Consider the following 27,965-nt stretch of genomic DNA (forward strand, 5'->3'; position numbering starts at 1 on the left):
ACCCTGTTGTTCATCGATTTGTTCAAGCGGGCACCAGTAATGTCTCCATTGTGAGACTTGTTACTGTTTTTGGCATATTGAATACGCCACAGGTAGCTTGCCAGGCTTTTTATTTTGCTCAAGATACTCTCAGTAGCTTGCTGGGCTTCGGGTCAGCCGCATGCAAGGCAAATGCCTACTCGCTGTGCTATCGCTCCAGCCCCCAAAGCAGAACCAAAATGATTTATTTTGTATTGCTTGCTATGAATAATCTGCTAAAAATGATCCAAAAAGGCTCCTTAGAGGTAAGTGTGTAAAAATTGTTATATTTCACCTAGGAGCCATTCAGTCCTTCTATGAGAGATTAGTAACATGTTAAAAGTTGAGTCTTGTGTACTTGTATAGATATATTTCCCTCTAAGATTGGTTGCCTTCTACTTTAAACCCCATCAATTGTGGTGTGATATTGTTGGTATGTTAGTGGTGTCAAGTATGAGATGTGGTTGCTGTGTGGTCCAGGAATAGATTCACTCATGGGTGAGGCTTGTCTGAGTGTGTGGAGAGCGGCCGTTAGTATATCAGTGACTGAGTTCTGGAGGTTTTTGGTTGCTGGGGCTAGCTCCTTGGGGTGGAGAGGAAAACTCACCTACCCCCCTCTGGGTTGCCCCGAATGAAAGGGTCTGAAGGCATGTCTATGGTGTATTGTTCTGTGCTCTCTTCGAGGATTTATTGTTGAGTCTCTGGATCATGGTTGTTGATAAGATTATATGGCACCAGAGACGGCTTGTGGGTGTGACTGCTAAGCTGCCAGAAAAGGGGGACGTGGGAGGAAGTCACCCTTTCCTAGTTCTGTTGAACCTGGAGTTCTCAGTCACAAGTCCTGCTGTAGTTGATACGTTTCAATCTCATTTTATTCTGATTATATTTGGTATTCACAGTTTCTATCCTCAGTGGAAATACAAGTTGGGATTGTAGCCTCTTGATACCATTCTGGTAATCTTTGATAAGTTCCCTATCTGTAAAAAACATCTGGCAATGGGCAGCCAGGGGAGATGCCCAACCGCTCTCCAGGTCGACCGCACCTGGATTCGGGGGTTGGGCTGCTCACCCAGCCGGGGCGGCCCAGGCCATGGGGCAGACAGAGGAGGAAACGAGGGCCAAACTGGTTGATTGATCATTTGCCATTTATTCCATTCTCTCCACAAGCCTGTTCCAGTCTCTCTGAGCTCCCCATTTCTCCTCTCTCTCTTACCCTCCAGCACTCTTCCTCTCTAGCTCCTCACTCCTCTATCCCAGCTCTGGATTTTGCTCCCTTCTTCGCTATTCTCTCCACCCTTGTCTCTCTGGGCCCTAGTCATACCCAGCAAAATCAGCATAAGAAAGCCCTTCCTGAGGGCCCACCAGGTTCAAAGGAAACACATAGAAGCATTTCCCATCCTCCAAGCATCTTAATTAACATCTCAATATTAGTTATTTTTGTATGGGCACAGTAAGAGATACATTGAAGCTTGTAGGACAGCTCTCCAGGGAATGTCTTGCTACAGACTCAGACTACAGTGCTCAGGCCAGATTAATCATTCCTAGCCCTAGCAAGGTCTGAATCTAGTTGCTACTTTTTGGATCATGACAGCATTTGTCCATGACCAAGCTCTTATAGTTAAGCATTAGGCACTTTGGCCAGGCCCATCTCGATGCCAGGGTAGCACATAACTCACCGTTTGCCCTGGGTCCATCCAGTCCCTCGTTGGGACCCTGCCTTTGGGGGTGCTAGGAAGTAAGGGAAGCTGAAGCTTAGGTCAAGAGAACAGATGCCCAGGAGGAAGATATCATGTAGAGTCAAATGACTCCCAGGCTACAAAAGCATAGCATTTATTACTGTCTTCCTATGCCCATACAAAAGGACATGGCTCTGAATAAACTATGCAATGGATTCTAGGAGAAGAGGAAAACAATATTTACAAGTCAACAGAACACAAAGAAGTCTCAAACATAGAGGAATGGGAGCACTGTGATGGGAGTAATCCAATAAACCTAAACTACCTGAGGCTATGTTATCCTATACCTATCTGGTATAACTAGATGGTTAGTATTCTTGCTTTATATTAAGTACCTGCCACACACCTTGAAACAGTGATTTTTTTAAAAGTCATTGTTTCTTTATATTAAGAAGTGATGGGGAATTAAGGTGTTCTTTGTTATACTGGCCTAACATTGCTTTGGGCTTTTATTCTTTTTTTCTGTATTTTTTTGGCCATTCCCAGTCCCCAGGGTTTAGCCCAGCTCTCTCCCAGGGATTACTACTGTTGAAAACTGTAAACAGGGCCAGTTATTGAACTGGGGCCAGCTGCACATAAGACGAGCACCTTATGTACTGTACTACTCTGTAGCCGCTAGCTTTGGGGCTTTTTCTCCTTTTTTAAGGATAGGGTTAGAAATGTAAAGATTGGGGGCAGGAGAGCTGGTACCGTGGGTCAGGTACTTGTCTTGCACCCGGTGGGCCCATGTTCAGTCCCCAGCATCCTATGTGTTCCCCTGGGCACCTCCAGTAGTGATTTCTGAGTGCAGAGCCAGGATCATCACTGCATGTGGCCCAAAACAGAAAAAAAAAGTAAAGATTTTAGATGTCATTAATATATGTAAATTTTCCGTTGGAATTGTACATATACTTTTATTTTTTTGCTTTTCTGGGTCACACCCGGCGATGCTCAGGGGTTACTCCTGGCTCTGCACTCAGGAATACCTCCTGGCAGTGCTCGGGGGACCATATGGGATGCTGGGAATCAAACCCAGGTTGGCCTCGTGCAAGGCAAACGCCCTTATGCTGTGCTATTGCTCCAGCCCCTATACATACACTTTTATATTTGTATTTGTATCTTTGCTCTTAGTAACATTGGAAATCTTGATAATATTAGCTATTACTTTATTGCTTGGACTGGAGTGATAGCTCAGCGGGTAGGGCGTTTGCCTTGCACGTGGCCAACCCAGGTTCTCATTCCTCCATCCCTCTCGGAGAGCCCGGCAAGCTACCTAGAGTATCTCGCCCACATGGCAGAGCCTGGCAAGCTCCCCGTGGCTTATTCGATATGCCCAAAACAGTAACAAGTCTCACAATGGAGACGTTACTGGTGCCTGCTCGAGCAAATTGATGAACAACAGGATTACAGTGCTGCAGTGCTACAGTGCTACTTTCTTTAAATGCCATACTATATATGAAAATAATTGGCGATGTAAAATGAGGTGGGGAAAGGAAATATATATGTAGATATATTACTAACAGTAATGTTAATGAAATTTCGTGTGTATATGTATTTTCTTTTTGCTACTGGATAGTTTTCTGTGGGGTTATGCCTGAGAATTTTTATGATTTCATTTTGCTTTTTAGTTACAGAAATCATTTACCTAATTCCAAAGTCAGAACTTTTATTTATTTATTTTTTATTTTTTTGCTTTTCGGGTCACACCCGGCGATGCACAGGGGTTACTCCTGGCTCTGCACTCAGGAATTACTCCTGACAGTGCTCAGGGGACCGTATGGGATGCTGTGAATCAAACCCGGGTTGGCTGTGTGCAAGGCAAACGCCCTACCCGCTGTCCTATCGCTCCAGCCCCGAAAGTCAGAACTTTTAAATAAGATATATTCACTTAGGTTTGGTTTTCTACCTCTGTCCTTTTTCTATCTTTCTTTGATTCATAAATAACCTTTGGAAGGGGCCCACCACATACCATGGTACTAAGAGGGCTATTTCGACATCTATCTCTTCTTAAACATCTTACACAAATGATAACCCCTAGCGATTCTTGGGGTACTATATATGTTATTGGGATCCAACTGGGTGGGCTGCATGCAAGGCAAGTGCCTTAAACCCTTGTATTTTCAGAATAATTTTTTTGTTTTTTTTGCAGGGATGGTATTTGTTTAGGGCCACACAGTGGTTCTCAAGGTTTATTCCCGATTTTGCTTAGGGATCACTCCTGTTGGGACTCTGGGGAATATATGTGGGGCTGGGGATTGAACCAGGTAAACTGTGTGCAAAAATCTTTATTTTGATTCAGAACCAGGTAAACAGTCTGTAAAAGTTCATGTTTTGATTCCAGTTGTTTTATCTTGGGAGATAGAAGCAAATTTTTGCTTTCTTCTCTGGATGATGTATGCAGTTGTTGAAGCCACAGAGATATAATAGAGGAATAAAAATGTGTGATATTGGGGCTGGAGTTGATAGCACAGTGGCTACGGCGTTTGCCTTGCACACGGCCGACCCGGGTTTGATTCCCAGCATCCCATATCGTCCCCCAAGCACGGCCAGGGGTAATTCCTGAGTGAAGAGCCAGAAGTGACCCCTGAGCATCGCTGGGTGTGACCCAAAAAAGCAAAAAAAAAAAAAAAAAAGTGTGATATGCAGGATATAAGAGTGCATTTTTTTAGTCTGTTATTTTTTCTTTTAAAAAATAACTTTTTAGTACTCCCTTGTATTTTTACACTATAATTTCTACAACTAGTATCCTATTAATGAACATTTTGCATACTTGACGCTCTTACAAATTGTACTACAAGGCTTTTTTTTTTTGCAATGAATAGCTTTCTGTGTCTGTCATTTGATAGTTCTTGCCATTGTGTATTTGTGATAGAATTCGGCAGGGAATTGTAGAGTGATTGATGAGTGTTTATTTGTTGTTTTAAAAATAAGGGCCAGGGGGCTGGAGTGATAGCACAGCAGGTGGGGCATTTGCCTTGCATGCAGCCGACCTGAGTTCAAATCCCAGCATCCCATATGGTCCCCAGAGCACCGACAGGGGTAATTCCTGAGTGCAGAGCCAGGAGTAACCCCTGAGCATCGCCGGGTGTGACCCAAAAAGCAAAAAAAAATAAAATAAAAATAACAGCCAAATTTTCTCCGTGGGGATCATAAACATCTTTGGTTTTGTTTTTTAGCCGGCCATGGTGATGCCTGAGGGCTACTTCTGCTCTGTCCTTGGGCTTGCCCCTGTCCTGGACAGTGCAGCAGGCTTTGTTCCTGTGTCTCTAGTGTTCACAGTACCACTGGAGCCCCTTGAACACTCTCCAGCCCCATAAGCAATTTTTAAAAAATTTTCTCTTTTTAAATTTTGTTACTGAGTTGTTGTGATATAGTTCTTTACAAAGCTGTTCATGATTAGGTTTCAGTCATACAGAGTTGTAACACCCATACCTCTACCAGTGTATATTTCTCAACACCATTGTCCCCCATTTCCCTCTTATCACCTTCCCTTCACCCCCAGCCTGCCTCTGGCAAACACTTTTCTTCTCTCTTTTTCTTCTTCTCTTCTTTCTGACTTTTTTTCCATAAGCATTTAGAATTCTGCAAGTTCAAAGGCCCTTGGGGTGTCTATTATCAAACCCAGTGGAGAGGGAGAGGGAGAGAAAGGAGAAAGATGGAGACAGAAAGATGGAGACAGATTGATTTTCTGGGACTGGAGAAATAGTCTAAGGGCTGGACTACTTCTATTCAAGAGCTTTGGTGGCAGCTGAGGACTGTCCTGTGTGTCCTGTGTCCACCAGTGTGTATGAGGTCAGGTAACCTGGCGGTTGCCCATAGTTAATGGGCAGTTGGAGCCTCCCTCACTGCCTTGCATAGTTTGGGTCATTAGAAGATGTGGCCTCCATGACTGAGCAGGGCTGAGTGTTGATTTGGCTGAGGAAGTGTCAGTCAGCTACAGATTTGCTTTGCTGGGGTGGGCAGGACTTGGGTTTGGGTGGTTGTCCCAGCTGGAGCATCAGCAGCAGCAGTCAATGCCAGTTGCTGGCTCTGGTCCAAAATTCTAGTTCTGTAACTTGCTTCCCATTCCAGTGGGTATAAAGTGGTAACTGTGTATCTGGGAAGCCTGGGTACACAGTGTAATCCCACCACGTTTCCCAGTATTTTACAGGCTTATTAGTTCCACAGCAGGTTGCTTCTCTTAGAACAACTAGATTCAGTGACTTTTTGTACAGGAACTCAAGCAAGACTGAATTCAGTTGATGGTTGTTAGGGGGCCACAGCTAGTGGTGTTCGGGGCTTCCTCTTGACCAGGGACCATTCCTGGCGGGGCTCAAGAGACCTGTAGTGTCAGGGATTGAACCCAATCTGCCCCCTACAGAAGTACATACTATAGTTCCACTATAGTATCTATCCAACCCTAGAATATTATCATCATTATCATTATTATTATTATCACCATCATTGGCTTTGGGTGCCACACCTGGTGATGCTCAGGGCTTACTCCTGGCTCTGCACTCAGGAATCACTCCTGGCAGTGCTTGGCAGACCACATGGCATGTCAGTGGCCGAATTCAGATCGGCCATATGCAAAGGCAGACTCCCTATCCGCTGTATCAGTCTAGGCCCTAGAATATTATTTTAAATACCAATTCCCGTGTTTCTGTTAATTTTTTTTCTGCCAGTAAGTTAAATTGATCCTGTTAAAAATACATCTTTCCCTGGGTTCTATCCATTGCATCCCATGTGGTCCTCTGAACACCACTGTGAGTAATTCTAAGCCAGGAGTAAGTTCTGAGCACTGCCAGGTGTGGCCCTAAAGGAAGCAAACCAAAAAACCCTCTTTCCTGGGCCAGAAAAATAGCTCAACTATCCAGAGTGCATGCTTTGTGTGCAAGAAAGAGGCCAGATTCCGACCCTGGCATCTCATGGTCCCTTGAGCATTTCCACAAATGGCACCAGAGGAGCCCCTGAATACCACCAGCTTTGGACCAGAATAAAGCAAAGTGTATAATCTCAATCAATCTAAGTGTATAATCTTCGGGACTCATAAAAGACTTTAAAATTTTGCTTATGGCTGGGGTTGGGGAGGGAGTAGGCAGAGAGATAGTACAGCAGGAAAACACTTGCCTTGTATAGAACTTATCTGGGTTTGATATCTGGTACTGCATATGGTCCCCCAAGCATCACCAGGAATGGTCCCTGGGCCAGAGTAAGCCCTGGCATAGATGAGTGTAGATTAACCCCCTCACCTCCAACAGTAACAACAGAAAAACCAGAACTGCTACCTTCATTTAAGAGTCAGGCAAGTCTTGAAATGGCCTTAATTATTATTACACATATGAATAAACCTATGTTCATGTCTGTACTTTTTCAGCATATAGTATTGTACATTCTCAAAAGGTAACTTTCTCCAGATCAGATCATCTTTCATTGCCAAAGCAGACAGTTCAGCATTGCTTGCTTTGTTCTTCTCTGATACGTCATACATATCTTTGTCATGAAATTGTACCCCCCAGCTACTGACCAACTTTAATTTAGTGCTGATATTGTAAAGATGTATTAGACATTCCTAGCTGCCAAGGACTGGCACCTTGGGTGAAAGAATCTAGATGGCATACATTCCATAGTGACAAGATAGTTGAACCATTTGTTCTTGTGATAAGCAGAAACTCATTTGAGACTTCAGTAAGTGGCCGGCAAGAATGCCCAACAAGCTGGGGTACATGCTTTGCTTGCGGGAGTCCCAGTTTTATGCCCAACACTACATGGTCCCCTAAGTACCACAAGAGTGACCCATGAACACTGAGCTGGGATTTGCCCAAGACAAAAAACTAATATAAATAAATATGTAATATTAACAGTATACCTACATACTAGTAGAAAATATGATAGAAAAAATGAGCTTATTTAATTGTTATAATTGTTATGATGTTCATCATACTGATACAGCTTGGGGCTCTCAAGGGCCACATGTTGGCATTGCTCAGGGGACCGTAGAGTATTTGGGATCAAATGAGGATCAAACAACTTTAAGTTCTGTACTACCTCTTCTATTCAAAAGAACTCATTTAATGAGCTTCAAAGAGAATTATTGAAGTCTAATTTTAATAGTATTTGACGTCTAAGAGAAAATGCAACACATTTTTATAAATGGCAGATTTATTATTATAAAGGAATTATAGGTATTAAAAGATTTTTAGGGGCTGGAGTGATAGCACAGCGGGTAGGGCGTTTGCCTTGCACACGGCCGACCCGGGTTTGAATCCCAGCATCCCATATGGTCCCCTGAGCACTGCCAGAAGTAATTCCTGAGTGCATGAGCCAGGAATGACCTCTGTGCATTGCCAGGTGTGACCCAAAAAGAAAAAAAGAAAAGATTTTTAGGACTTCATTACTGTTGCTTAAAATTTCAAGTATTTTGGAGGACAGAAGAGATAGGATAGCAGGTTAGGCTCTTGTCTTACGTGCGTTCAATCAGATTTGATTCTTGGCATCACATACGGTCCCCCAAGCACCGCCAGGAGTAATTCCTGAGTGCAGAGCCAAGAGTAATCTCTGGTAATGGCAAGTGTGACCCTCCAGCTCCCAAAATTTCAGGAATTTCCTTCCTCAATATAATCTTGAAAATAATAAGGGAAGGGCTGGAGTGATAGCACAGCGGAGGGAGGGGCTGGAGTGATAGCACAGCAGGTAGGGCGTTTGCCTTGCACGCGGCCGACCCGGGTTCGAATCCCAGCATCCCATAGGTCCCCTGAGCACCGCCAGTAGTAATTCCTGAGTGAAGAGCCAGGAGTAACCCCTGTAAATCGCCAGGTGTAACCCAAAAAGCAAAAAAAAAAAAAAAAAAAAAAAAATAAGGGAAAACTGGACTCTTACCTAAATTAGTCTTTTCAAAAGGTATTCTAGATCCTTGGGGCAGAGGATAGTATAGCGGGTAAGGCACTTGCCTTGCACATGGCCAGTCTGGGCTTAAATTGAAGCATCCCGTGCATAAGCACAAGCACAGTCAGGTTTAACCTTCAAACAGGAAAAAAAAAAACAAAACCCTCACAAGTAGATGGTGCAGATATATATGCAAAATGAATAATTTAAATCGTTTACTTCATGTAGGTGGGACACAAAAGTTAAAATCATAAGCTTGGGGCTGGAGCGATAGCACAGCGGGTAAGGCGTTTGCCTTGCACGCGGATGACCCAGGTTCGATTCCCAGAATCCCATATGGTCCCTCGAGCACCGCCAGGAGTTATTCCTGAGTGCATAAGCCAGGAATAACCCCTGTACATTGCTGGGTGTGACCCAAAAAGCAAAAAAAAAAAAAAAGATAATCATAAGCTTTAATATAATGGCTAAACAATAGAATCGGAAGAAACAGAAAATATCAATGACCTCTGATTTTGCTGAGATCTCTTAAATATATTACCAAAAGAATGATGTGGAAAGAAAATTACTAAATTGTACTTCATCCAATTAAAATTTGTTAGGTTTCAAAACACACGTTTATTTATTATTGAATCACCATAGTTGGCTTCAGTCATACAGTGTTCCAATACCCATCCCTCCACTAGTGCACATTTCCTACCACCATTGTCCCCAGGTTCCCTCCAGGCACCCTCCTCCCAGCCTGCCTCTATGGCAAAGTTTCTCTCTCTTCCCTTCCCTCCTTGGGGCTTTATGGTTTTTATTACAAGTGCTGAGAGGTTATGATATTTGTTCCTTTACCTGTTTTTAACATGCAGTTTAAAATATATCTATAAATATTTTGCATTCTGAATATACAATAGTTCTTGAACTCTTTGCCCTAGAGGGTATGGCAAAGAGTGAAAAGAGTTTAAAAGTTTCCATGTCAGGGTATCTGGAGTCATGGTGGGGAAGGGCACTTAACATTGTATGTGGCCAACCTAGGTTCCATCTCTGGAACTCTCTGTATGGTTCCTTGAGCCCTATCTAGAGTGATCCCTATTAACAGAGTAGTGAATGAACCCTGAACACCATTGGATGTGGCCCCAAAACAAGCAAAAAAGTTGTAAACATAACTGCAACTTAATAGTAAATACTGTTTTTATTATATGTGTTTGTTCTGCCATGTGTTTTTGTAATACTTGAGTTTTATGGTTGCAGAGATAGTCCAGGGGACATTATTTGCACAAAACTTATCCTAATTTAATCCCTGGCATCACTTACAGTCCCTCTGGGTACTGCCAGAAGTGATTCCTGAGCACCTCTGTGTGAAGCCTAAGTTCATCCTTCCACCCTTCCCCCTCCAAAAAAACCAACTTTTTGACAGATCTTTTACTTTTGAAATGAACTTAATCTTAAAAATCAAAATCATGGGGCTGGTGTGTGATAATACAGCAGTTATGGCATTTACCTTGCATGTGGCCAACTCAGGTTCAATCCCTGGGTACCACCAGGAGAAATTCCTGAGTGCAGAGCCTGGAGTAACCCCTGTGCATTGCCAAGTGTGACCCCGCCCCCTGCAAAAAAAAAGTAAATAAAGCCAAAAATCAAAATCATTAGTTAGCTAAGGAATAGATGCCTTTTATATTCTTTTTCTCTTTTTGTTTCCAGGAAGTATTGATGAAGACGTCGTGGTGATAGAAGCTTCCTCCACACCTCAAGTCACTGCTAATGAAGAAATTAATGTTACCTCAACAGACAGTGAAGTGGAGATTGTAACAGTTGGAGAGAGCTTTCGGTAAGATTCCTGGCTGCATATTTGGAATTTGAAAGGGAAATTGTGCAATTATCGTTTACACTTTTTTTTTAATTGAGATCTACTTTGAGTATATGTATATACATGTATGTTACATATATTGGTCATTTCTAAAACCGTGCTGCAGTATGCTCACAAGGAAAGACTGCTAAGGCATATTGTTTAGAGAAGCCCACACCAGCTGAGCCAGAATCCTAGGGACCCATTGTTTTTAGTGTGTTGTTTTATGTTTACTCTTTCCTTTTTTATTTATGTCCCTTTGTGTATTTTTGGACCATATGTATAGAAGTACTCAGGTGTTTCCTGTGGTCCTGGAGAGCTAGTGATTGGGCCTTCTGCATATGATGTGTGCACACAACTTGCCGAGCTCTCTTTAGCCCACTCTACTTTCTTAGTTGCTGCTGCTTTTGTAATGACTCAGGGTCACACACATCTGATAGTGGTGCTCACGTATTGGTCTTGGCGCTCTTCTGGACTCATGCTCTTTTTAGTGGCATCTGAACACTTAATTTTATTCTACTTAAAATTTCTTCAATGTCAATAAATCAATTTTGTCAGTTTTGTTATTTTTATTGAGGTAATATAGTTTTATCTCAAGGTTTGTTTCCACTGGGGACTGTGTGATCCCTTGCTTTGTTTCTCATTCCACCTAAGAATGAGATTGATAGAGCCATATAGGGACAGGAGGAAAATGGTTGAGATTAGAGAGAGAATAATGGCCTTATGAAAGACATTCCTGGGGCTGGGAAGAGATTGTATAGTGGGTTGGACACTTGCCTTGCATACATGAGACCTGTGTTCAATCCTCAGCGTCCCACATGGTCCCCTCAGCCTGTCAGGAGTGATCCCTGAACACAAATTCAGGAGCAACCCTTGAGTACTTATGGGTGTGGCCTGAAAACCGAACCAAAAAAAAAAAGGGAAAGAAATTTCCTTTATGAAATGTTAGGAGGAAAGGCTTAGAATATGTAGAGATAATCCTCCCAAACATCTTGATCTTTCCCAGCCCCTTTGCATTTACTGCCTGGCATGCCTTAAACCTAAGTGCTCACCCATCTTCCTAATGAAGATTTTAAGAAGGTTTTTCACCTTTTGGGGCCATCGTACTTAAGGATTCTCTGTACTCCAGCTTCCCTTCCCTGTTCTTTCTTTCCTTAGAGTTTCTGTTGATTTTGGCCATCTTGTCTTTGGTCCTCTACTTTCCATCTTGACTTCTGAGGACAGGAACCTACAAGATTATCCAGTATTTTATCTTTTTCTTCTTTTTCACTCAGAATGATACCTTCCAGTTCATTCTAGGTTGGTGAAACTGATGACTTTTTTTCCATATCTCATAGATGAGTAGTATTTCTTTTTATACACACACATACATACCACGCTTTCATTATAAACTCATTTCTTAGGCACAAGGATTGTTACACATCTTGTTAACTGTGAACAGTGCTGCTATGAGTTAATACTCATAGTTTTGGTAGTTTTGGCTCTTGTACACTTCAAGTGATAGAGATTACACATTTTGTTTGGGTGTCCAGGAGACTAAATATTGGAGCCTCTGGAGTTACACTTCAGCATGAGGTTTGATGCTGGGACTAAAATAGCTTCACACTCCTCTATACCACAAGTCACATCTCCAGTTTCCTAGGAGTCAGTATTATTTAGTTTTAAGTTTATTGAATCACCGTGATATATATCATTACAAAGCTGTTTGTTATTGGGTTTCAGTCATATAGTGATTCAACATCCATTCCTCCACCAGCGTACATTTCCCACCACCAGTGTCCCCAGATTCCCTCCCACTATCCTCCAATACCCTTCCTCCCCTCAGTCTGCCTTTATAGCAGGCACTTTTCTTCTTTCTCTCTCTGCTTATGTGCAATGTGATCTACCATACAGGTATCAGTAGGACTGGGCCAGGGCAGCTACTGGGCACAGTTCAGGTGCCTGGGCGGGCTGCAGCCACCAGTCCAGCAGAACCTGACTAGGGGCCACATTCCCTGGTCCTCTGGTCTCCAGCCAGTTGGCTCTAAGGAGATTTTCTTCCATAATATGCCGTGGGTGACATTCTTTTTGAGATGTACTTGGGGTACCGCAAGTTCTCTGAGTTGCGGGAGCTGTGGCAGAGGTTTAAGCTTTGGCACCCACTTTCAGGGCCAGTGCAGGCGCCCGCAGGGACTTTGTGTGCCGCAGCAGCTCTGCAGCCCTAGCTCTGGGCTCTGGGAGCGGCTGTGGAGATTGTTGAGTCTTGGCGTGTCTTCTGGGCCCAGAGTGGGCACCCAGCCACCCAAGCCAGTTGCTCATGGCAGATACCTGGGGCAACACAGCAGTTCCAACAGCCAGGCTGGCCTTGAAAAGTGCCTTTTTAAGAAATAAACACTTACATGCAAAATTATGGAGAGTTTCTGGACCAGCATTGCCCGCAGTTCAGAGTTCTGAGAGCTGCCACGACTCCACCCATCCTGACACCTGTGTCCCATTTTTTAAAGCATTCTGAATGAGAGGAGCCACTGCTCTCGTGTTGCTTAGTGTTGCGGAGATTTATGATTTGGAGAGTTCATGAACTCCTTTGAAATTTAGGTGTGTATGCAACAAAAATTTATGAATAGTATTAAAGTATATGGACTGGAGCAAAACAGCCCATATACTTTAATACTAAACAAAGCAAAACAAAACAACATAAAGCACAGCGGGTAGGGTGTTTGCCTTGCATGCGGCCTACCCAGGTTCCATTTCTCCATCCCTCTCGGAGAACCCAGCAAACTACCGAGTATCCTGCCCACGTGGCAGAGCCTGGCAAGCTACCTGTGGCGTATTCGATGTGCCAAAAACAGTAACAAGTCTCACAATGGAGACGTTACTGGTGCCCGCTCGAGCAAATTGATGAACAACGGGATCAGTGTTGCATTAGAGTATATATTTTCTATCTTTCTTTCTTTCTTTTATTTTTTTTTTGCTTTTTGGGTCACACTCGGCGATGAACAGGGGTTACTCCTGGTTCTGCACTCAGGAATTACCCTGGCAGTGCTTAGGGGACCATGTGGGATGCTGGGAATCGAACCTGGATTGGCTATTGTTATTGCTCCAGCCCCTAGAGTATATATTTTCAAAAAAAGAAAGATACTGTGGCTATTAATGTTGAAATAGTATAATTTTTAAGTAAGAAGTTTATTTAAATAACAAGATACTTGAAAATGGGTGTGTAACTCCACTGTCGTCTTAACAAAAAAAGCAATAATGAAGGGGGAAATTTAGAATGTGACCAGAGATTTTTTTATTTTTTAATTTTTTGCTGTTGTTGTTTTGTTATTTATTTGATGGGGCTCACACCCATCAATGCTCAGTGGTTATTCCTGTCTCTGCACTACTCCCAGTGGTGCTTTGGAAACCATATGGGATGCTAGGGGTTGAACCCTGCTTGCCGCATGCAAGGAAATCACCCTACCCACTGTACTATCTCTCAAGCCTGAGTACAGGGGTTAAGGTTCTTGCCTTGAATAGGGCTGATCCTTGTTCATTTACCTCCTGTGATTCCCTGAGCATTTCCAGGAGTGATCTCTGGGCACAGGAATAAGCCCTGAATACTGCTGTGTATGCCCCACTTCGAACCCCAGGAAAATGTGACCTCACGCCAGTCAAAGCCATTCAACTTAGATACTTGTTCTTGTTGTCATGCCTTAATCTATAGGATTCCTTTTTTTTTTTTTTTGGCTTTCTGAGTCACACCTGGAGATAGATGCATAGGGGTTACTCCTGGCTCTGCACTCCTGGCACTCAGGAATTACTCCTGGTGGTGCTCAGGTGACCATATGGGATGCTGGGAATCGAACCCAGGTTGGTAGCATGAAAGGCCCTATCTATTGTGCCATCACTCCAGCCCCAATCTATAGAATTCTTACTGCAATACCAAGTTTTGTGCATTTGTGTGTGTCTTAAGTTCTTAGGCGATACAGTTAGTAAGCCTCATTTGCCCTTTGAAGTTTTTCTCTCCTTGGTGGCACTCACCCAACTCCCTTTGTGAGATTGCCTATGAATGGATCAGGCTCATCTTCTGCATACATGGTGACAGAAAGATCAGTGGATCACTTTTGCGTTCAGTTTAAGCAGAAGAGCAAACTAGTGTGGTAGCTCCTCCTTTTTAAAACATCTTTTGAGGGGCTGGAGTGATAGCACAGCGTGTGGGGCGTTTGCCTTGCACATGGCCGACTCAGGTTTGAATCCCAACATCCCATATGGTCCCCTGAGCATCGCTGGGGTGATTCCTGAGTGCATGAGCCAGGAGTGACCCCTGTGCTTTGCTGGTGTGACCCAAAAAGCAAAAAAAAAAACCCAAAAAACAAAAAACCATCTTTTGAGGGTCTTGAGCACTACAGGTTATGGCTCAAAACCAAAACAACATAAAGTTTCTTTTTCTCCTGGAGTCTTAGGTTTATATAGTCTCCCTGTATTCTTTCTGTATTATAACAGTTAATCCTTAAATATTTTATTTTAAAATAAAAACATACTTTATGCCAAAAATAGCAACAAGTCTCACAATGGAGATGTTACTGGTGCCCGCTTGAGCAGAGCAATGAGCAACAGGATGACAGGGATACAGTGATACCTTGGGTTTAGAACTGTGTAATAGCATACACATGATTGAAACATGATAAAAGTGTTAGATACAGAAGGTACTTTATAGTTACAGTCTTTAAAAACATAAACTAGCTGAGACAGTGGTATTTTTTGTGATCAAAGAACTAGCAGATTAACTGCAGCTCTCCTTATCATTCCTGATTTCAGGAAATCTCTTTTTGAACAGTACTGGAAAATTAGCTTGGACATTATTAGTTTAGGCTTATATTTTTATTTTTTATTTTTTTTTTTTGGTTTTTTTTTTTTGGGTCACACTCGGCGATGCACAGGGGTTACTCCTGGCTCTTCACTCAGGAATTACCCCTGGCGGTGCTCAGGGGACCATATGGGATGCTGGGATTAGAACCCGGGTCGGCCGCGTGCAAGGCAAACACCCTACCCGCTGTGCTATTGCTCCAGCCCCTAGGCTTATATTTTTAGTGCATTACCTGTGGTGAGTAATTTTAGGTATTAAGAGAAAATAGGTATTTTTGATTATGTCATCCAAATGAATATTCAAAATAATTACAAAAATATTCAAATTAATCATTGAAAATGTTCAAAATAATTATTGAAAAAAAGGCAGCATTCTTTTTTCCTGTTTTTAGCTTAAATGTTTTTCTTTCTCCCCAATTTTATTTTTATAAAGTTGTTCACAATAATTTATTACATTCAGTATTCCAATACCAATCCCAGCACCATAGCACCCTTTTCCCGCCACCACCCAAGCCTGCCCCAAAAGCAGCTTCTAAATAATTTATTTTGTATGGCTTGTTATAAATAATATATTAAAAGTGATCCAAAAGTTTCTTAGGGTGTGAAGATTGTTGTGTATCACCCTAGAGCTATTAAGCCCTTATATAAGAGGTTACTAACATGTTGTTGCATGTTGAGTTTTTGTGTGCTAATATTTATTTATTTTTGCATCAAGATCCATTGCCTTCTACCTTAACACCATCTAATGTGTTGTGCTACTCTTCACACACCAGTGCAGTATTTGTAGCCATGTGCTTCAGGGATTCTAAAATTTTAAATAGGAAGATACAACTGGAAATGACTTTGGGATCCAGAAGCAACTCTGCAGCAGAAGCAGCATTCTTAAAACATAATCCTTGATTTTATACCAGTTACTAGTTTAATATCATTTCTCATCATTTTGGGTCAGTTGGTTGGTGAACATTTGCTAAAAATTTAATTGAGTAAATATTTATTGGACCAGAGACATAGGACAGTACATTCCTTGCACGTGGCCCACATGGGTTTGATCCTTGGCACCAGATATGTTCTCCAGAACCCTGCCAGGAGTGATCCATAAGCACAGAATAAAGAGTAAGCTCGGCACACTGCCACATGTGATCCAAAAACTAAAGCAAAACAAAAGCCCTCCTCCCCCCCAGAAAATAAACAAAATAGAAAATGTTCGTTGACTGCCACATATTGATCTGGTCATAGTTTTTAATTCTATGGCTATTATAATATCCGTTTAATAATAATAACCACTATTTGGTGAAGTTTTGATTACTAGAACTTCACAACTTCGTTTTTTAAAAGTTTATGATTCCTAGGATAGCTGATATTTTTTGTTTTTATGTTTACTGTATTAATATTCATGTCTTTTAAGATCTCGATCAACCCTTGGACACTCCAGATCACATTGGAGCCAAGGTTCTAGTTCTCATACAAGTCGGCCACAGGAGCCACGGAATCGCAGTAGAATATCTACTGTTATACAGCCCCTGCGGCAGAATGCAGCAGAAGTTGTGGACCTTACTGTGGATGAAGATGGTAAGTGGTTACTTTGTAAATCAGTTTACTTAAGTGTCTCAATTAAAAAAAAAGATAAAGAAATGGTAAGTGGGAGCAGTAACATGCAATTAAGAAGTGAATTTGATTGTCTGCCAAGGGGTGGGTTGGGTGGTGGTGGTTGGAGGGATACTGGGGATGTTGGTGGAAAAGGTGCACTGGTGGAGGGATGGGTGCTCGATCATTTTATGACTGAAACTCAAACATGAAAGCTTTGTATCTCACGGTGATTCAATAAAAAAAGTGATAAGGGAAATTTTAAAAATATGCTACAAATTCCTGTTAGCTAATGGTCATATTAAAACTATTGGAAAAGGTGTCTTATTTTCTCATCTTATTTTTCAACTAAAATAATAACTTTGGGCTGAAGGGATAGTACAGGAGTTAATATGCACTTACATGTTATACCATGGTTCAACACCTGGTATCACATATGATCCCCTGTTATGTCCAAGGGTCACTACTCAGCAGAGTTGGGAATAGACTTTAAGCACCATTTGGTATGCCCCAATCTTCACTACTAAGAAAATGCAAAATTGTAATTTATGTATAAAGTTTATGTAATTAGTGCATAAAATTTATGTACAGGAGGTTTGCTTTTCTAGTTTTTTTCCATTACTTAGTTTTTTTTAGAATAAAATTTATAAGTGGTAGTTTGATCTTGTCCTCAGGTTTTCTTTTTTTTTTGCTTTTTGGGTCACACCAGGCGATGCACAGGGGTTACTCCTGGCTCTGCACTCAGGACTCACCCCTGGCAGTGCTCAGGGGACCATATGGGATGCTGGGATTCGAACCTGGGTCGGCCGCGTGCAAGGCAAACGTCCTACCCGCTGTGCTATTCCTCCAGCCCCTCTCAGGTTTTCTTTTACTTTTTTTTTTTTTTAAGCACTTCTAGGAGCGTAGGCCATTCTCCCCTGTATTTTATTTCCATAAGCAAAGTGATATCTACGTCCAGGAGTAAGATACATACAAGACCGAGTGAAGATCAGAACTTGGTGCATATGGCCACACAAAACTATGCCTGCATTTTGATAGCAGTCTTCAATTACTGGGGGACTACCTTGTTAATTTTGGCTTTGGGGAGCCCTTGGGAAGTCCTGAAAGTGATTGATTTGTCCCACTTATCTCTACCCAGTTGTCAGAAAATCTCTCTGAGTGAAATACTTTCTTCTCCAGTTGAAGGCAGCGTTTTGCTTACAACTCTTTTAGGGCAAACATTTAACATCTTTCTTCCAAACAATTCGCTTTGGCCTGCTTTGGTCGTCCAGCATCTCTGTCAGTCAAGGCCACATTAATGCAGGCCCAACTCAAAGGCGAGGTGTTTGTCTCATAATGGGCATCTTGGATGCTGCAGGACAGCTGCAGCCATTCACCTCCATCCAGTTGAGATTGGTAAATGTCCTGTGTCCATTTTGTTGATGAACAAACAGCCCTGTGAGTTTTCCATTTCGTGCTGCACGATGCGGCTGCCCACTTGCTGGCCTGCCCCATCACTCACTCTCGCTGAGGGTCCAACCCTGCTATCTGCACGGCCTGGAAGTGGGGCATGCAGGCCAGGAAGCCGGCCACGGTCTCGCCCTCCAGGAAGGTGACCAGGCAGCTGTCCAGCCCCTGCAGGCTGGGGTTGAGGAACGTGCGCAGGGGGAAGGGCTCCATCTGGCTGGTGGGGAGCTTCTTGGGCAGCTCCAGGGCCAGCGCCTGCAGCGGCACCCCAAGCTGCAGTGCGCTCTGGCGCGCGCGCGCGTTACCCCGAGCTGCGCCAGCTGCTGCAGCTCGGGACCCCCAGCTGTGCAGACTGTGCACGCTGCACCCGCAGCACGGGGTCTCCGACCCAACACATGTGTAGGTACGGCGGCGTCGGGGCACCCAGTGCCAGACGTCACACACAGCGCAGTAGGGGCGCCGGCGCGCTGGGCCCTCAGGGCTACCTTGCGCCCACCTCGCCCGCAGCAGCCACAGCCTCTTCCCGTCCTGCTGCACACCTCTTTTACTTTTTTTTAATACTATATTTTAACTTTCTTCCGAAAATGAAAACTTTTTTTTTTTTGCTTTTTGGGTCACACCTGGCGATGCACAGGGTTTACTCCTGACTCTGCACTCAGGAATCACCCCTGGCGGTGCTCAGGGGACCATATGGGATGCTGGGAATCGAACCCGGGTCAGCCGCGTGCAAGGCAAATGCCCTACCCGCTGTGCTATCGCTCCAACCCCCTTAATTTTTTTTTGAAACATTTTTAAAATATAAAAAAATAAAAGCATTATTACTAATTTCAAATGGTTTGTACTGATTATTTGAAATGCCTAATTTCACCTTAAAAATTTGCTTTCTAGAGGCTGGAGCGATAGCACAGCCGGTAGGGCGTTTGCCTTCCACGCGGCCAATTCGGGTTCAAATCCCAGCATCCCATATGGTCCCCTGAGCACTGCCAGGAATAATTCCTTTGTGCAGAGCCAGGAGTAACCCCTGGGCATGGCCAGGTATGACCCAAAAAAGCAAAAAAAAGTTTACTTTCTATTGTAATATTACCGATGATGTTTGTGTTGCTCAATTTTAGTGATTGTTTTGGTTTATAAGTCACTCAACTAAGGGGGAAAAATAGAGGAAATAGAATTGCAGAGAAGAGATTGAATATATGTATGTGAATTTTTCTACATATTGAGAATTGTTTTCACCAGTTATACGTTAGAAGGAAACGGTCGATTGTTACTTCTTTGAAGGTCGTAAGCCAGTATTACTTGTCTTTTGTTTATGTGGTATGTTTCTTGACTTTGGGAAACTGGTATTTTCAGAAAACCAGTATTTTAAGTTAATGAAAATGATTATGCCTTACTTGTGGCCCCTTTGATCCAATGCTGGTTCGATCCCTAGTACCTCATGTGGTCCTTTGAGCACTGCCGTCTGACTTGTGTTCGGGGTTCACTCCTGACAGTTCTCAGGGTATTATGCAGCCCTGGGATTGAATCTGGGGTTCCTGCATGCAAAGCATGTCCTTCAAGCAGTGAGCTCTCTCCCTGGCCCCCCAAACTTTGAATTTTTATCAGTAGTACTAGTGAAGATTACATTTGCAAATGTATATTTGCAGGGGATCCCAAGTAATGTTCAGGGGTCATTGGACCACTCCTGGCAGTATTGCCTCAGCTCCGTGGACTTGATGTTCCATTGCTACTGTGCTCAAGGAAGTATTTGGTGCCAGAAGCAGTGTCTGAACCTCATACACATCAGGCATGCACTCCCAACTCTTGGAAACCTCTCCCTGTCCCTATGCAAATATATTTTTATAAAACATGAAGCAATAAGAAAGACTAAAGCAGTAAGGATAATGGCTAATGCTTATTAAGTGATTAAAGTGCTTTTACGGGGCCAGGGAGATAGCACAATAGGTAGGGTGCTTGCCTCCCACATAGCCAACCTGGTTCAATCCCTGATACATATTTTGCTTGTTGGATAAATCATATTTTTACGTTTGCTTAATAATTATAGTTAAAATGTTAGCTGAGATTCAAATATAACCTGTTAATTTGTTTTGAAATTAATAAATGATTTATATTTTGTAGAACCTACTGTAGTACCAACCACTTCTGCGAGAATGGAATCACAGGACACAAGCGCTTCTGTTAACAGTGCAAATCCATCTACCTCTGAGCAGGCCTCTGACCCTGCATCAGCTGTAACTAATAGCCAGCCCTCTGCAGTGTCAGAGACTTCAGCTACTCTTCCAAGCAATAGTATGACTGGTACTTCTATAGGAGGTATGTAAAAATTAAAGGCATGGGGAGGGGATTTTTGTCAAAGAAATACTGATTTTGAGATTTTACTATAATAGCAAGGGACTAGAGTGATAGCACAGCAGGCAGGGCATTTGCCTGGCACGCGGCCAGTCCAGGTTCGATTCCTCTGTCCCTCATCAGAGAGCCCGGCAAGCTACCGAGAGTATCCCACCCACACGGCAGAGCCTGGCAAGCTCCCCATGGCATATTTGATATGCCAAAAACAGTAACAAGTCTCACAATGGAGATGTTACTGGTGCCCTCTCGAGCAAATCGATGAACAATGGGATGACAGTGCTACAGTACTATATTAGAATAAGGATCCTGTGAAAGGGGGGCAGGGGACGGTGCCTGCGAGATAGGACGGGTTAAGACATTTGATTTGCACATGGCCGACCTGGGTTTGTAATGCATTGGTTTGGAGTTACTTTGACAACCCCCCCACCCCCGACTTTATTCCTCTGGCAGTATTGCCTCAGCTCTGTGGACACATAGTTTTCTAAGCACTGCTGGGTGTGACCCCCATAACACACACACACAAAAAAAAGAAAAACATAATGTGGGAGCAAAAAAAGTCGCTTATGAAATTTAGACTAATTTCATGTATCGTTAATGGGGAGAATGAACCAAAAATTCAAGGAACAGATATAAAAAGATTAGGCAAATTAGATTTATGTGCATCCAATGGCAATATTTAGAAAGTGAAAGACAATCTACAAATCCTGTATTATGTAAAGTATTCAGAATCTAGAGGACTATCAAACTGAACAATAAAAAAATAAACAACCTAGTTTACAAGTGGGCAAAGTGGAATTCAGAAATGTGGCTTTAGTGGTAGAACATGTGCCTCGCATGTATGAGACTCAAGTGTCTGTCCTTTGCATTGCGGTATGCATTGCATTGCATTTCCCTTAAGCAACAGAACGATGTGTCCCTGGATATTTTCTTTAAAAAATACAGACAGATGGCCAAGAAGCACATGAAAACAATATTCATTATTGGGGAAAATGTGAATCAAAACAACAGTGAACTACCAGTTTATGCACTTTGGATTCCTATGAAAAATGAGGCAGGAAATTAAATAACCAATGTTTATAAGCCTGTTAGAAATTGAGATCCTTGTGAATTTCTGCTGGGATTGTAAAATGATACAGACATTGTGGAAAGTTTTGGTGGCTGCTGCAACTCTCCCTGGTTCAAACACTGCACCACATATGGGCTCTAGAGCACTGCCATAGATCACTTCTGAGCACTGCTGGGTAAGGCCCCAAAACCAACGGTTTGATAATACTCACTTTCTCAGATTTTTATTGGTAATTCGTTTGATATACTATCTAGAAATCATTGCTAATCCAAGATCATTATAATTACCTTTTGTGTTAATTACATGTTAATTAACATCCTGTAGGAATTTTAGTTTTAGTTCTTGGGTTCTTTTTTTTCTTTTGTTTCAATCAGTACATTCTCTGCTGCTTCTCCTGTTAATTATTTAATTGAGCCTGTGCTAGCCTTTCACTTTGACAATAGCATAAAGATGTGAACTCATTGTTAATTATCAGGGACTTTATAGCCCCAGTGGCCCCCATAGGTTTGGTATATTCTAATAATGAAGCCACCCTATGATTCTTACACTATTTTTGCTTTTTAATGAAACCACCTTATGATACCTGTTAATTTTTGCCTTTTCTATTGTATCATTTAATTATATTTTGTTTTTGTTTGTTTTGTTTTGGGACTACACCCAGCAATGCTCAGGGTGACTTCTGGCTCTGCACTCAGGAATCAATGCCAGGAAATTATTAAACATTTAATATGAAGTTTAAGGTGAAAAAGAGGTTACATTGCTCAGGATTAGATTCAGTGTTGGAACGCAGGTTCATCTGACTCTGCATATTTCCCTCTTTTGGATATTAAAATAACTAGTTTACTGTAAGAGACCTCTCCCTCCCTCCCTGTCCCTCTCCCTGTCCCTGTCCTTCTCCCTCTCCCTTTCCCTCTCCCTATCCTTCTCCCTATCCCTCTCCCTCCTTCCCTGTCCCTCTCCCTGTCTCTCTCCCTCCCTCCCTCCCTGTCCCTCTCCCTCTCCCTCCCTCCCTGTCCCTCTCCCTGTCCTTCTCCCTGTCCCTCTCCCTCCCTCCTTGTCCCTCTCCCTCCCTCCCTCCCTCCCTGTCCCTGTCCCTCTCTCTGTCCCTCTCCCTGTCCCCCTCTCTCTCCCTCTCCGTGTCTCTCTGTCTCTCCTTCCTTTCTCCTTCCCTATCTATCCCTGTTTCTTTTTTTTTTTTGTTTGTTTGTTTTTGGGCCATATCCAGGGGTGCTCAGGGCTTACTAATGGCTCTAACTAAGCTCAGGGATCATCTTTGGTGGTGCTCGGAGACCATATGGGATTTTGGGGATTGAACCTGCTATCATAACTCTCCAGCCCAAAATCTTTTATTTTCTAAATAATGATTATCATATAAGTCTGGTCTTTTATTTACCATTTTGGACCAGCACTGCTGGGGCCTACTTTCAGCTTGGTGCTTAGGGGTCATTCCCAGAGATGCTTGGGGGACAATTTGCCAGGAATCAGACTCAAGGCTCTAGTTGCAAAGCCTGTGCACTTCCTCCCTAGTTCAAAAGTGTTATCATTTTGTGGGGGTGTGGTGCCCAGGAGGCCTCGAGTTGACCTGAGGCCTGAGGATGCAGTGCTCTGAGGACCCTGCAGTGCTAGGATAACTTGGTCTTAATCGCCGGACTGTCTCTCTGGCTTCTTAGCATTCTCATATTCTCTTGGTCCGAGTGTAGCCTCCAGAGAAAAGGAAGGTATCGGAGGTTGATGAGACTTGTCAGATACACTGCAAGTTAGATGATTGTATCTGAGCAGGTAAGAGTTTAAGATCATAGGGGGGCTGGAATAAGGTGTTTGCCTTGTATATGACCAGCCCTGGTTACTTCTCTGCCACTGTGGATGATTCTCAAACCACTGCCACTGCCAGGCATTGCTCTTAAGCACAGAGCAAGGAGTAGCCCTTGAGGGGCCAGGTGTGACCCAAACAAGGGGGACAAGTAGCCTGCATTGTATAGGAATGATTTATGTAGTGGGTGCTTCATTGGACTCAGAAGAATTTTGTTGCATATAATGGAGAACTCACTTTTTTTTTTTTTTCTTTTTGGGTCACACCCAGTGTTGCACAGAGTTTACTCTTGACTCATGCACTCAGGAATTACTCCTGGCGGTGCTCGGGGGCCATATGGCATGCTGGGAATTGAATCTGGGTTGGCCACGTGTAAGGCAAATGCCCTACCCACTGTGCTATTGTTCCAGTCCCTCATAATTTAGAATTTTAAAAATGAATCATTTTTAAATTAATTTAAAGCAGCTAATCACTAGGGGCCAGAGAGGTAGTGGTGGGTATGATGTCTTTCTTGCATGCAGCCAACCCAATTCAACCCAATTCAAACTCAATTCAAACTCAATTCACCCGCCTTCCATATGGGTCCCCTGAGCACTACCAGGACTAATTCCTGAGTGCAGAGCCAAGAGTAAACCCTGGGCACTGCTGAGTGTGCCTTCCTCCCCCCCCCCCCACACAAAAAAATATCAAAGATAGATCAGTGGCATATTTATTATTTAGTGGAGGGGTTGTTGGGCCACAGGACCAGGAATGGTGCTCAGGACCAACTTCCAACATCATAGTAAATAGGAACTTTTGAAGATTTTAGGCTTTCAAATAAAACCAGTAAAGACCAGTGCCCAAAGTACATAATACATGTCAGGGGTCAAGAATGTGACCCTATCACATTCTAATCTTCAGAGATTTGCATCATCTTAATATTCTTAGTGCTTGTATTTATGCACAGTACCTAATTTTTGCAAAACTGTGGAAAGCAGTATCCCTCTATTTGATCATTTGATGGTTCTGTGCATCTCTTGGTTTCAAGATGACTCGAGGAGAACTGCATCTAGTGCTGTGATGGAAGCCGGTCCCCCTGCCATGCCAAGGTTACCTGCCTGCTGTCCCCAGCACTCGCCGTGCGGAGGGTCCTCCCAGAATCACCATGCTCTTGGACACCCACACACGAGCTGTTTCCAGCAGCACAGCCACCACTTTCAACACCACCACCACCACCACCACACACCCCACCCTGCTGTTCCAGTTTCTCCCTCCTTCACTGAGCCCGCATGCCCTGTGGAAAGACCTCCACAAGTACCGGCACCATGTGGGGGAAGTGCCAGTTCTGGCACCAGCTACCATGACCAGGTATGTAGAATTTCCTGGGTTTCTCTACAAGTGTTTAAATGTGATTCCTTTGGCGGTGGCCATGGGAAGAATCAGAAATAATGGTAATTTATATGCTAAATTAGTGGAGGCGGAGGGGTTGGTGTGCATACAACACTAGACAAAGTCAGAAGGGGTTTCAGTCAGAAGGAGACTGAGGCAAGATTGGTCTATCTAGCAGAGGTTCCCACCTCCTTGACCCACCAATCCTGCCTCTTGGAAGGAAAGTGAACTCTATAGATAACCTGGGAGTGTACCTTCTTGAACAGGCTGAAGGCGGCACCTTCTTTCCCAGTTGTACCCAGGAATACAATGCAGCCCACCCATTTAAAATATTTTTTTGTCAAATGTGCATGATTCTGCGCTGGAGTGATAGCACAGTGGGGAGGGCATTTGCCTTGCATGCAGCTGACCTGGTTTTGATCCGTGGCATCCCATATGGTCCTTGAGAACCTCCAGGAGTAACCCCTGCTCATCGCCAGGTGTGACCCAAAAAGAAAAAAAATGTGCATGATTCCGATCTTTATAGACCTTATTAGAATTAAAGCTTTATTTTTCAGTATTGAAAATATTGACCTAGCTCATGAGAAAGTGGGAAATTTTCCTAGTTTTTCTCCCATGTTTCTTCTGCTTTAGAGTAGTACGGATACATACCTGTGGCATAATTTATAAAAGCTAGTGCTGGTTTTATTTTATGGGGATTTGAAATCGGCAAATATTATAATCAAGTAGTTGGTACTGTTGGTGAATGCTTGAAATATAAATAGCACCGATTTAGTGTTGGTGATCACATGGGTAAATTAAATCAAGTGTTATATCCTATTTTAACTTCTGTGCCATCTCTGTAATCGTGATACAATGTTGTGAATGTTGTGTATATTAAACAACAGTATGCTATCAGGGTGAGACATGTATTTGTGAGAAGAAGTGTTTAGAAAAAAAGTAAAGAAGGTACTTTTGAAACACTGCTTTCAACTTACAGAACTTCTTTTCTATGTTCACTGGCTTACTAAAGTTTATTTCTGTATGGTTCAAATCCTTGCCTTTGTGTAATTATTTATAAGTTATATTAAAAATCATACTATTGAATGATTATCTCTGATGGATCTGGCTAAAATAAGAAAAAGTGGTGGTGGGGGCTGGAGTGATAGCACAGCCGGTAGGGCGTTTGCCTTGCACTCGGTCTACCAGGGTTCGATTCCCAGCATCCCATATGGTCCCCTGAGCACCGCCAGCAGTAATTCCTGAGTGCAGAGCCAGGAGTGATCCCTGTGTATCGCCAGGTGTGACCCAAAAAGCAAAAAAAAAAAAAAAAAAAGAAAAAAAAGAAAAAGTGGTAGTTCTTTTTTTTGTTGAATGAAAAAGGAGTGGATTCTTAAAATTCGCTTTTTTTTTTTTTTTTTTTTTTTTGGGTCACGCTGGCATTGCTCAGGTGTTACTCCTGGCTTTGCACTCAGGAATCACTCCTGGCGATGCTCAGGGGACCATGTGGAATGCTTGGAATCGAACCCAGGTTCGTCTCGTGCAAGACCAACGCCCTACCTGCTGTGCTAGTGCCAAAATTAGCTGTTTTCGAGGGAAAATTTGAAGGGGAATGTAGGAAATATGATTAGAAATTTTAGATGTTTTGAAATACTCATCTGCACTGTGGAGTCCCCCCTGCGGGCATCATCCTGTCCCGCAGGGAGGACCCTTCGTGGGGCTAAGGAGGGGACGCAACCGAATGAAGAGACGCAGAGCCAGAAAGAGGAGGAGGAGAGAGAGAGTTTATTCACAGCAGTTAAAATACTTATACCTCTTGGTGGGAGGGGGCGGTATGCATGCTTGGACCCCCATAGGAACAATAGTAAAATGCAGATCAGGCATGGGGTTGGGCAGATCAGGCATGGGCGTTAGTTAGTGAGAGAGGAATGGCGAACTGATAAGATCAGTAAGGTCAGCAGTGGTGACCTTGTTACAGGAATCCCAAGTAAGCCTCCACTTGACTAGAGGATAAGAGATGGGCTTGTAAAATGGCTCCCTACACTGCACATTTCCTAATTCTTGGAAGTGAAAACAGATTAAGAAAAATACTAGGATGGACTAAGTTAAAGATGCTTAAAGAAAAAAATTCCTTTTACTATAAATCTGGGCTAAAAGGAGAAAGGAGTATTATAATTATAAGAAAAATGGTGAAAAAGTAGATCTTTCACGTTATGCCACATTCCTTCAACAGCTGCCAACAGGTTTTTGTTTACTTCTTTTAGCATTATTGGTGAAGTAGTAAAACAACATTGCTTTCTTGAGGGCTCATATGCAGCACTCTGTGAGTTCACTACAGGTAGAATCTCTTTCACGGTTCTTACTCAGAATGACATCTTCACTCTGCAGTCGAGGAGCATTTATTTTAAGGGAGTGTTCTCTGGTGCAGAACATCAGAGAACTTTGATAACACCAGTGAGTTTGCTAAGTTGTATCCAAAATAGGAAAATGGGGCAAGGATTTGAATTATAAATTCACAGTCTTTCAAAATTATTCTTTTTGGGTCACATCTGGTGATGCACAGGGGTTACTCCTGGCTCTGCACTCAGGAACCACCCCGGCGGTGCTCAGGGTCGGGTCGGCCACATGCAAGGCAAACGCCCTACCTGCTGTGCTATCGCTCCAACCCCTCTCAAAGTTATTCTTAGTCGTACTCAATTGAGTACATACATTTGCCAACTGAGAAGAAAGAGACCTGACATTTGCTCGATTACAATCACAATATATCAAAGAAAAGGTTTTTATTTTTCACCTTCATACAGCCTCCCTTGGGCTGGAGTGATAGCACAGTGGATAGGGCGTTTGCCTTGCACACAGCCAACCTAGGTTCGATTCTTCCGCCCCACTCGAAGAGCCCGGCAAGCTACCGAGAGTATCTTGCCCGCTTGGCAGAGCCTGGCTAGCTCCCTGTGGCGTATTCGATATGCCAAAAATAGTAACAACAACAAGTCTCAGATGGAGACGTTACTGGTGCCCGCTCAAGCATACCGATGAGCAACGGGATGGCAGTGATCAGCCTCCCTTGGACTGTCATTCCCCTGCCTTTATAACATCAAGAGTTGCTTTTGTTTTTGTTAT

At 43.1% G+C, this 27,965-nt stretch overlaps 1 protein-coding gene across 9 annotated transcripts in view; it reads left to right on the forward strand.

Annotated features, from left to right (window-relative positions):
• RNF111 (ring finger protein 111) overlaps window positions 1–27,965 on the forward strand; it is a 97,852-nt gene that overhangs the window by 46,205 nt on the left and 23,682 nt on the right. For all 9 annotated transcript variants that reach the window (XM_055118116.1, XM_055118114.1, XM_055118118.1 and 6 more), the window contains 4 exons: window positions 10,284–10,410; window positions 16,658–16,821; window positions 20,395–20,589; window positions 24,529–24,848. In XM_055118116.1, coding sequence (XP_054974091.1) covers window positions 10,284–10,410; window positions 16,658–16,821; window positions 20,395–20,589; window positions 24,529–24,848 — 806 coding nt within the window. The remainder of the gene's footprint in view (window positions 1–10,283; window positions 10,411–16,657; window positions 16,822–20,394; window positions 20,590–24,528; window positions 24,849–27,965) is intronic.

The sequence above is a fragment of the Sorex araneus genome, chromosome 10 (assembly GCF_027595985.1).
Source record: "Sorex araneus isolate mSorAra2 chromosome 10, mSorAra2.pri, whole genome shotgun sequence".
NCBI classification, from domain to species: Eukaryota; Metazoa; Chordata; class Mammalia; order Eulipotyphla; family Soricidae; genus Sorex; species Sorex araneus.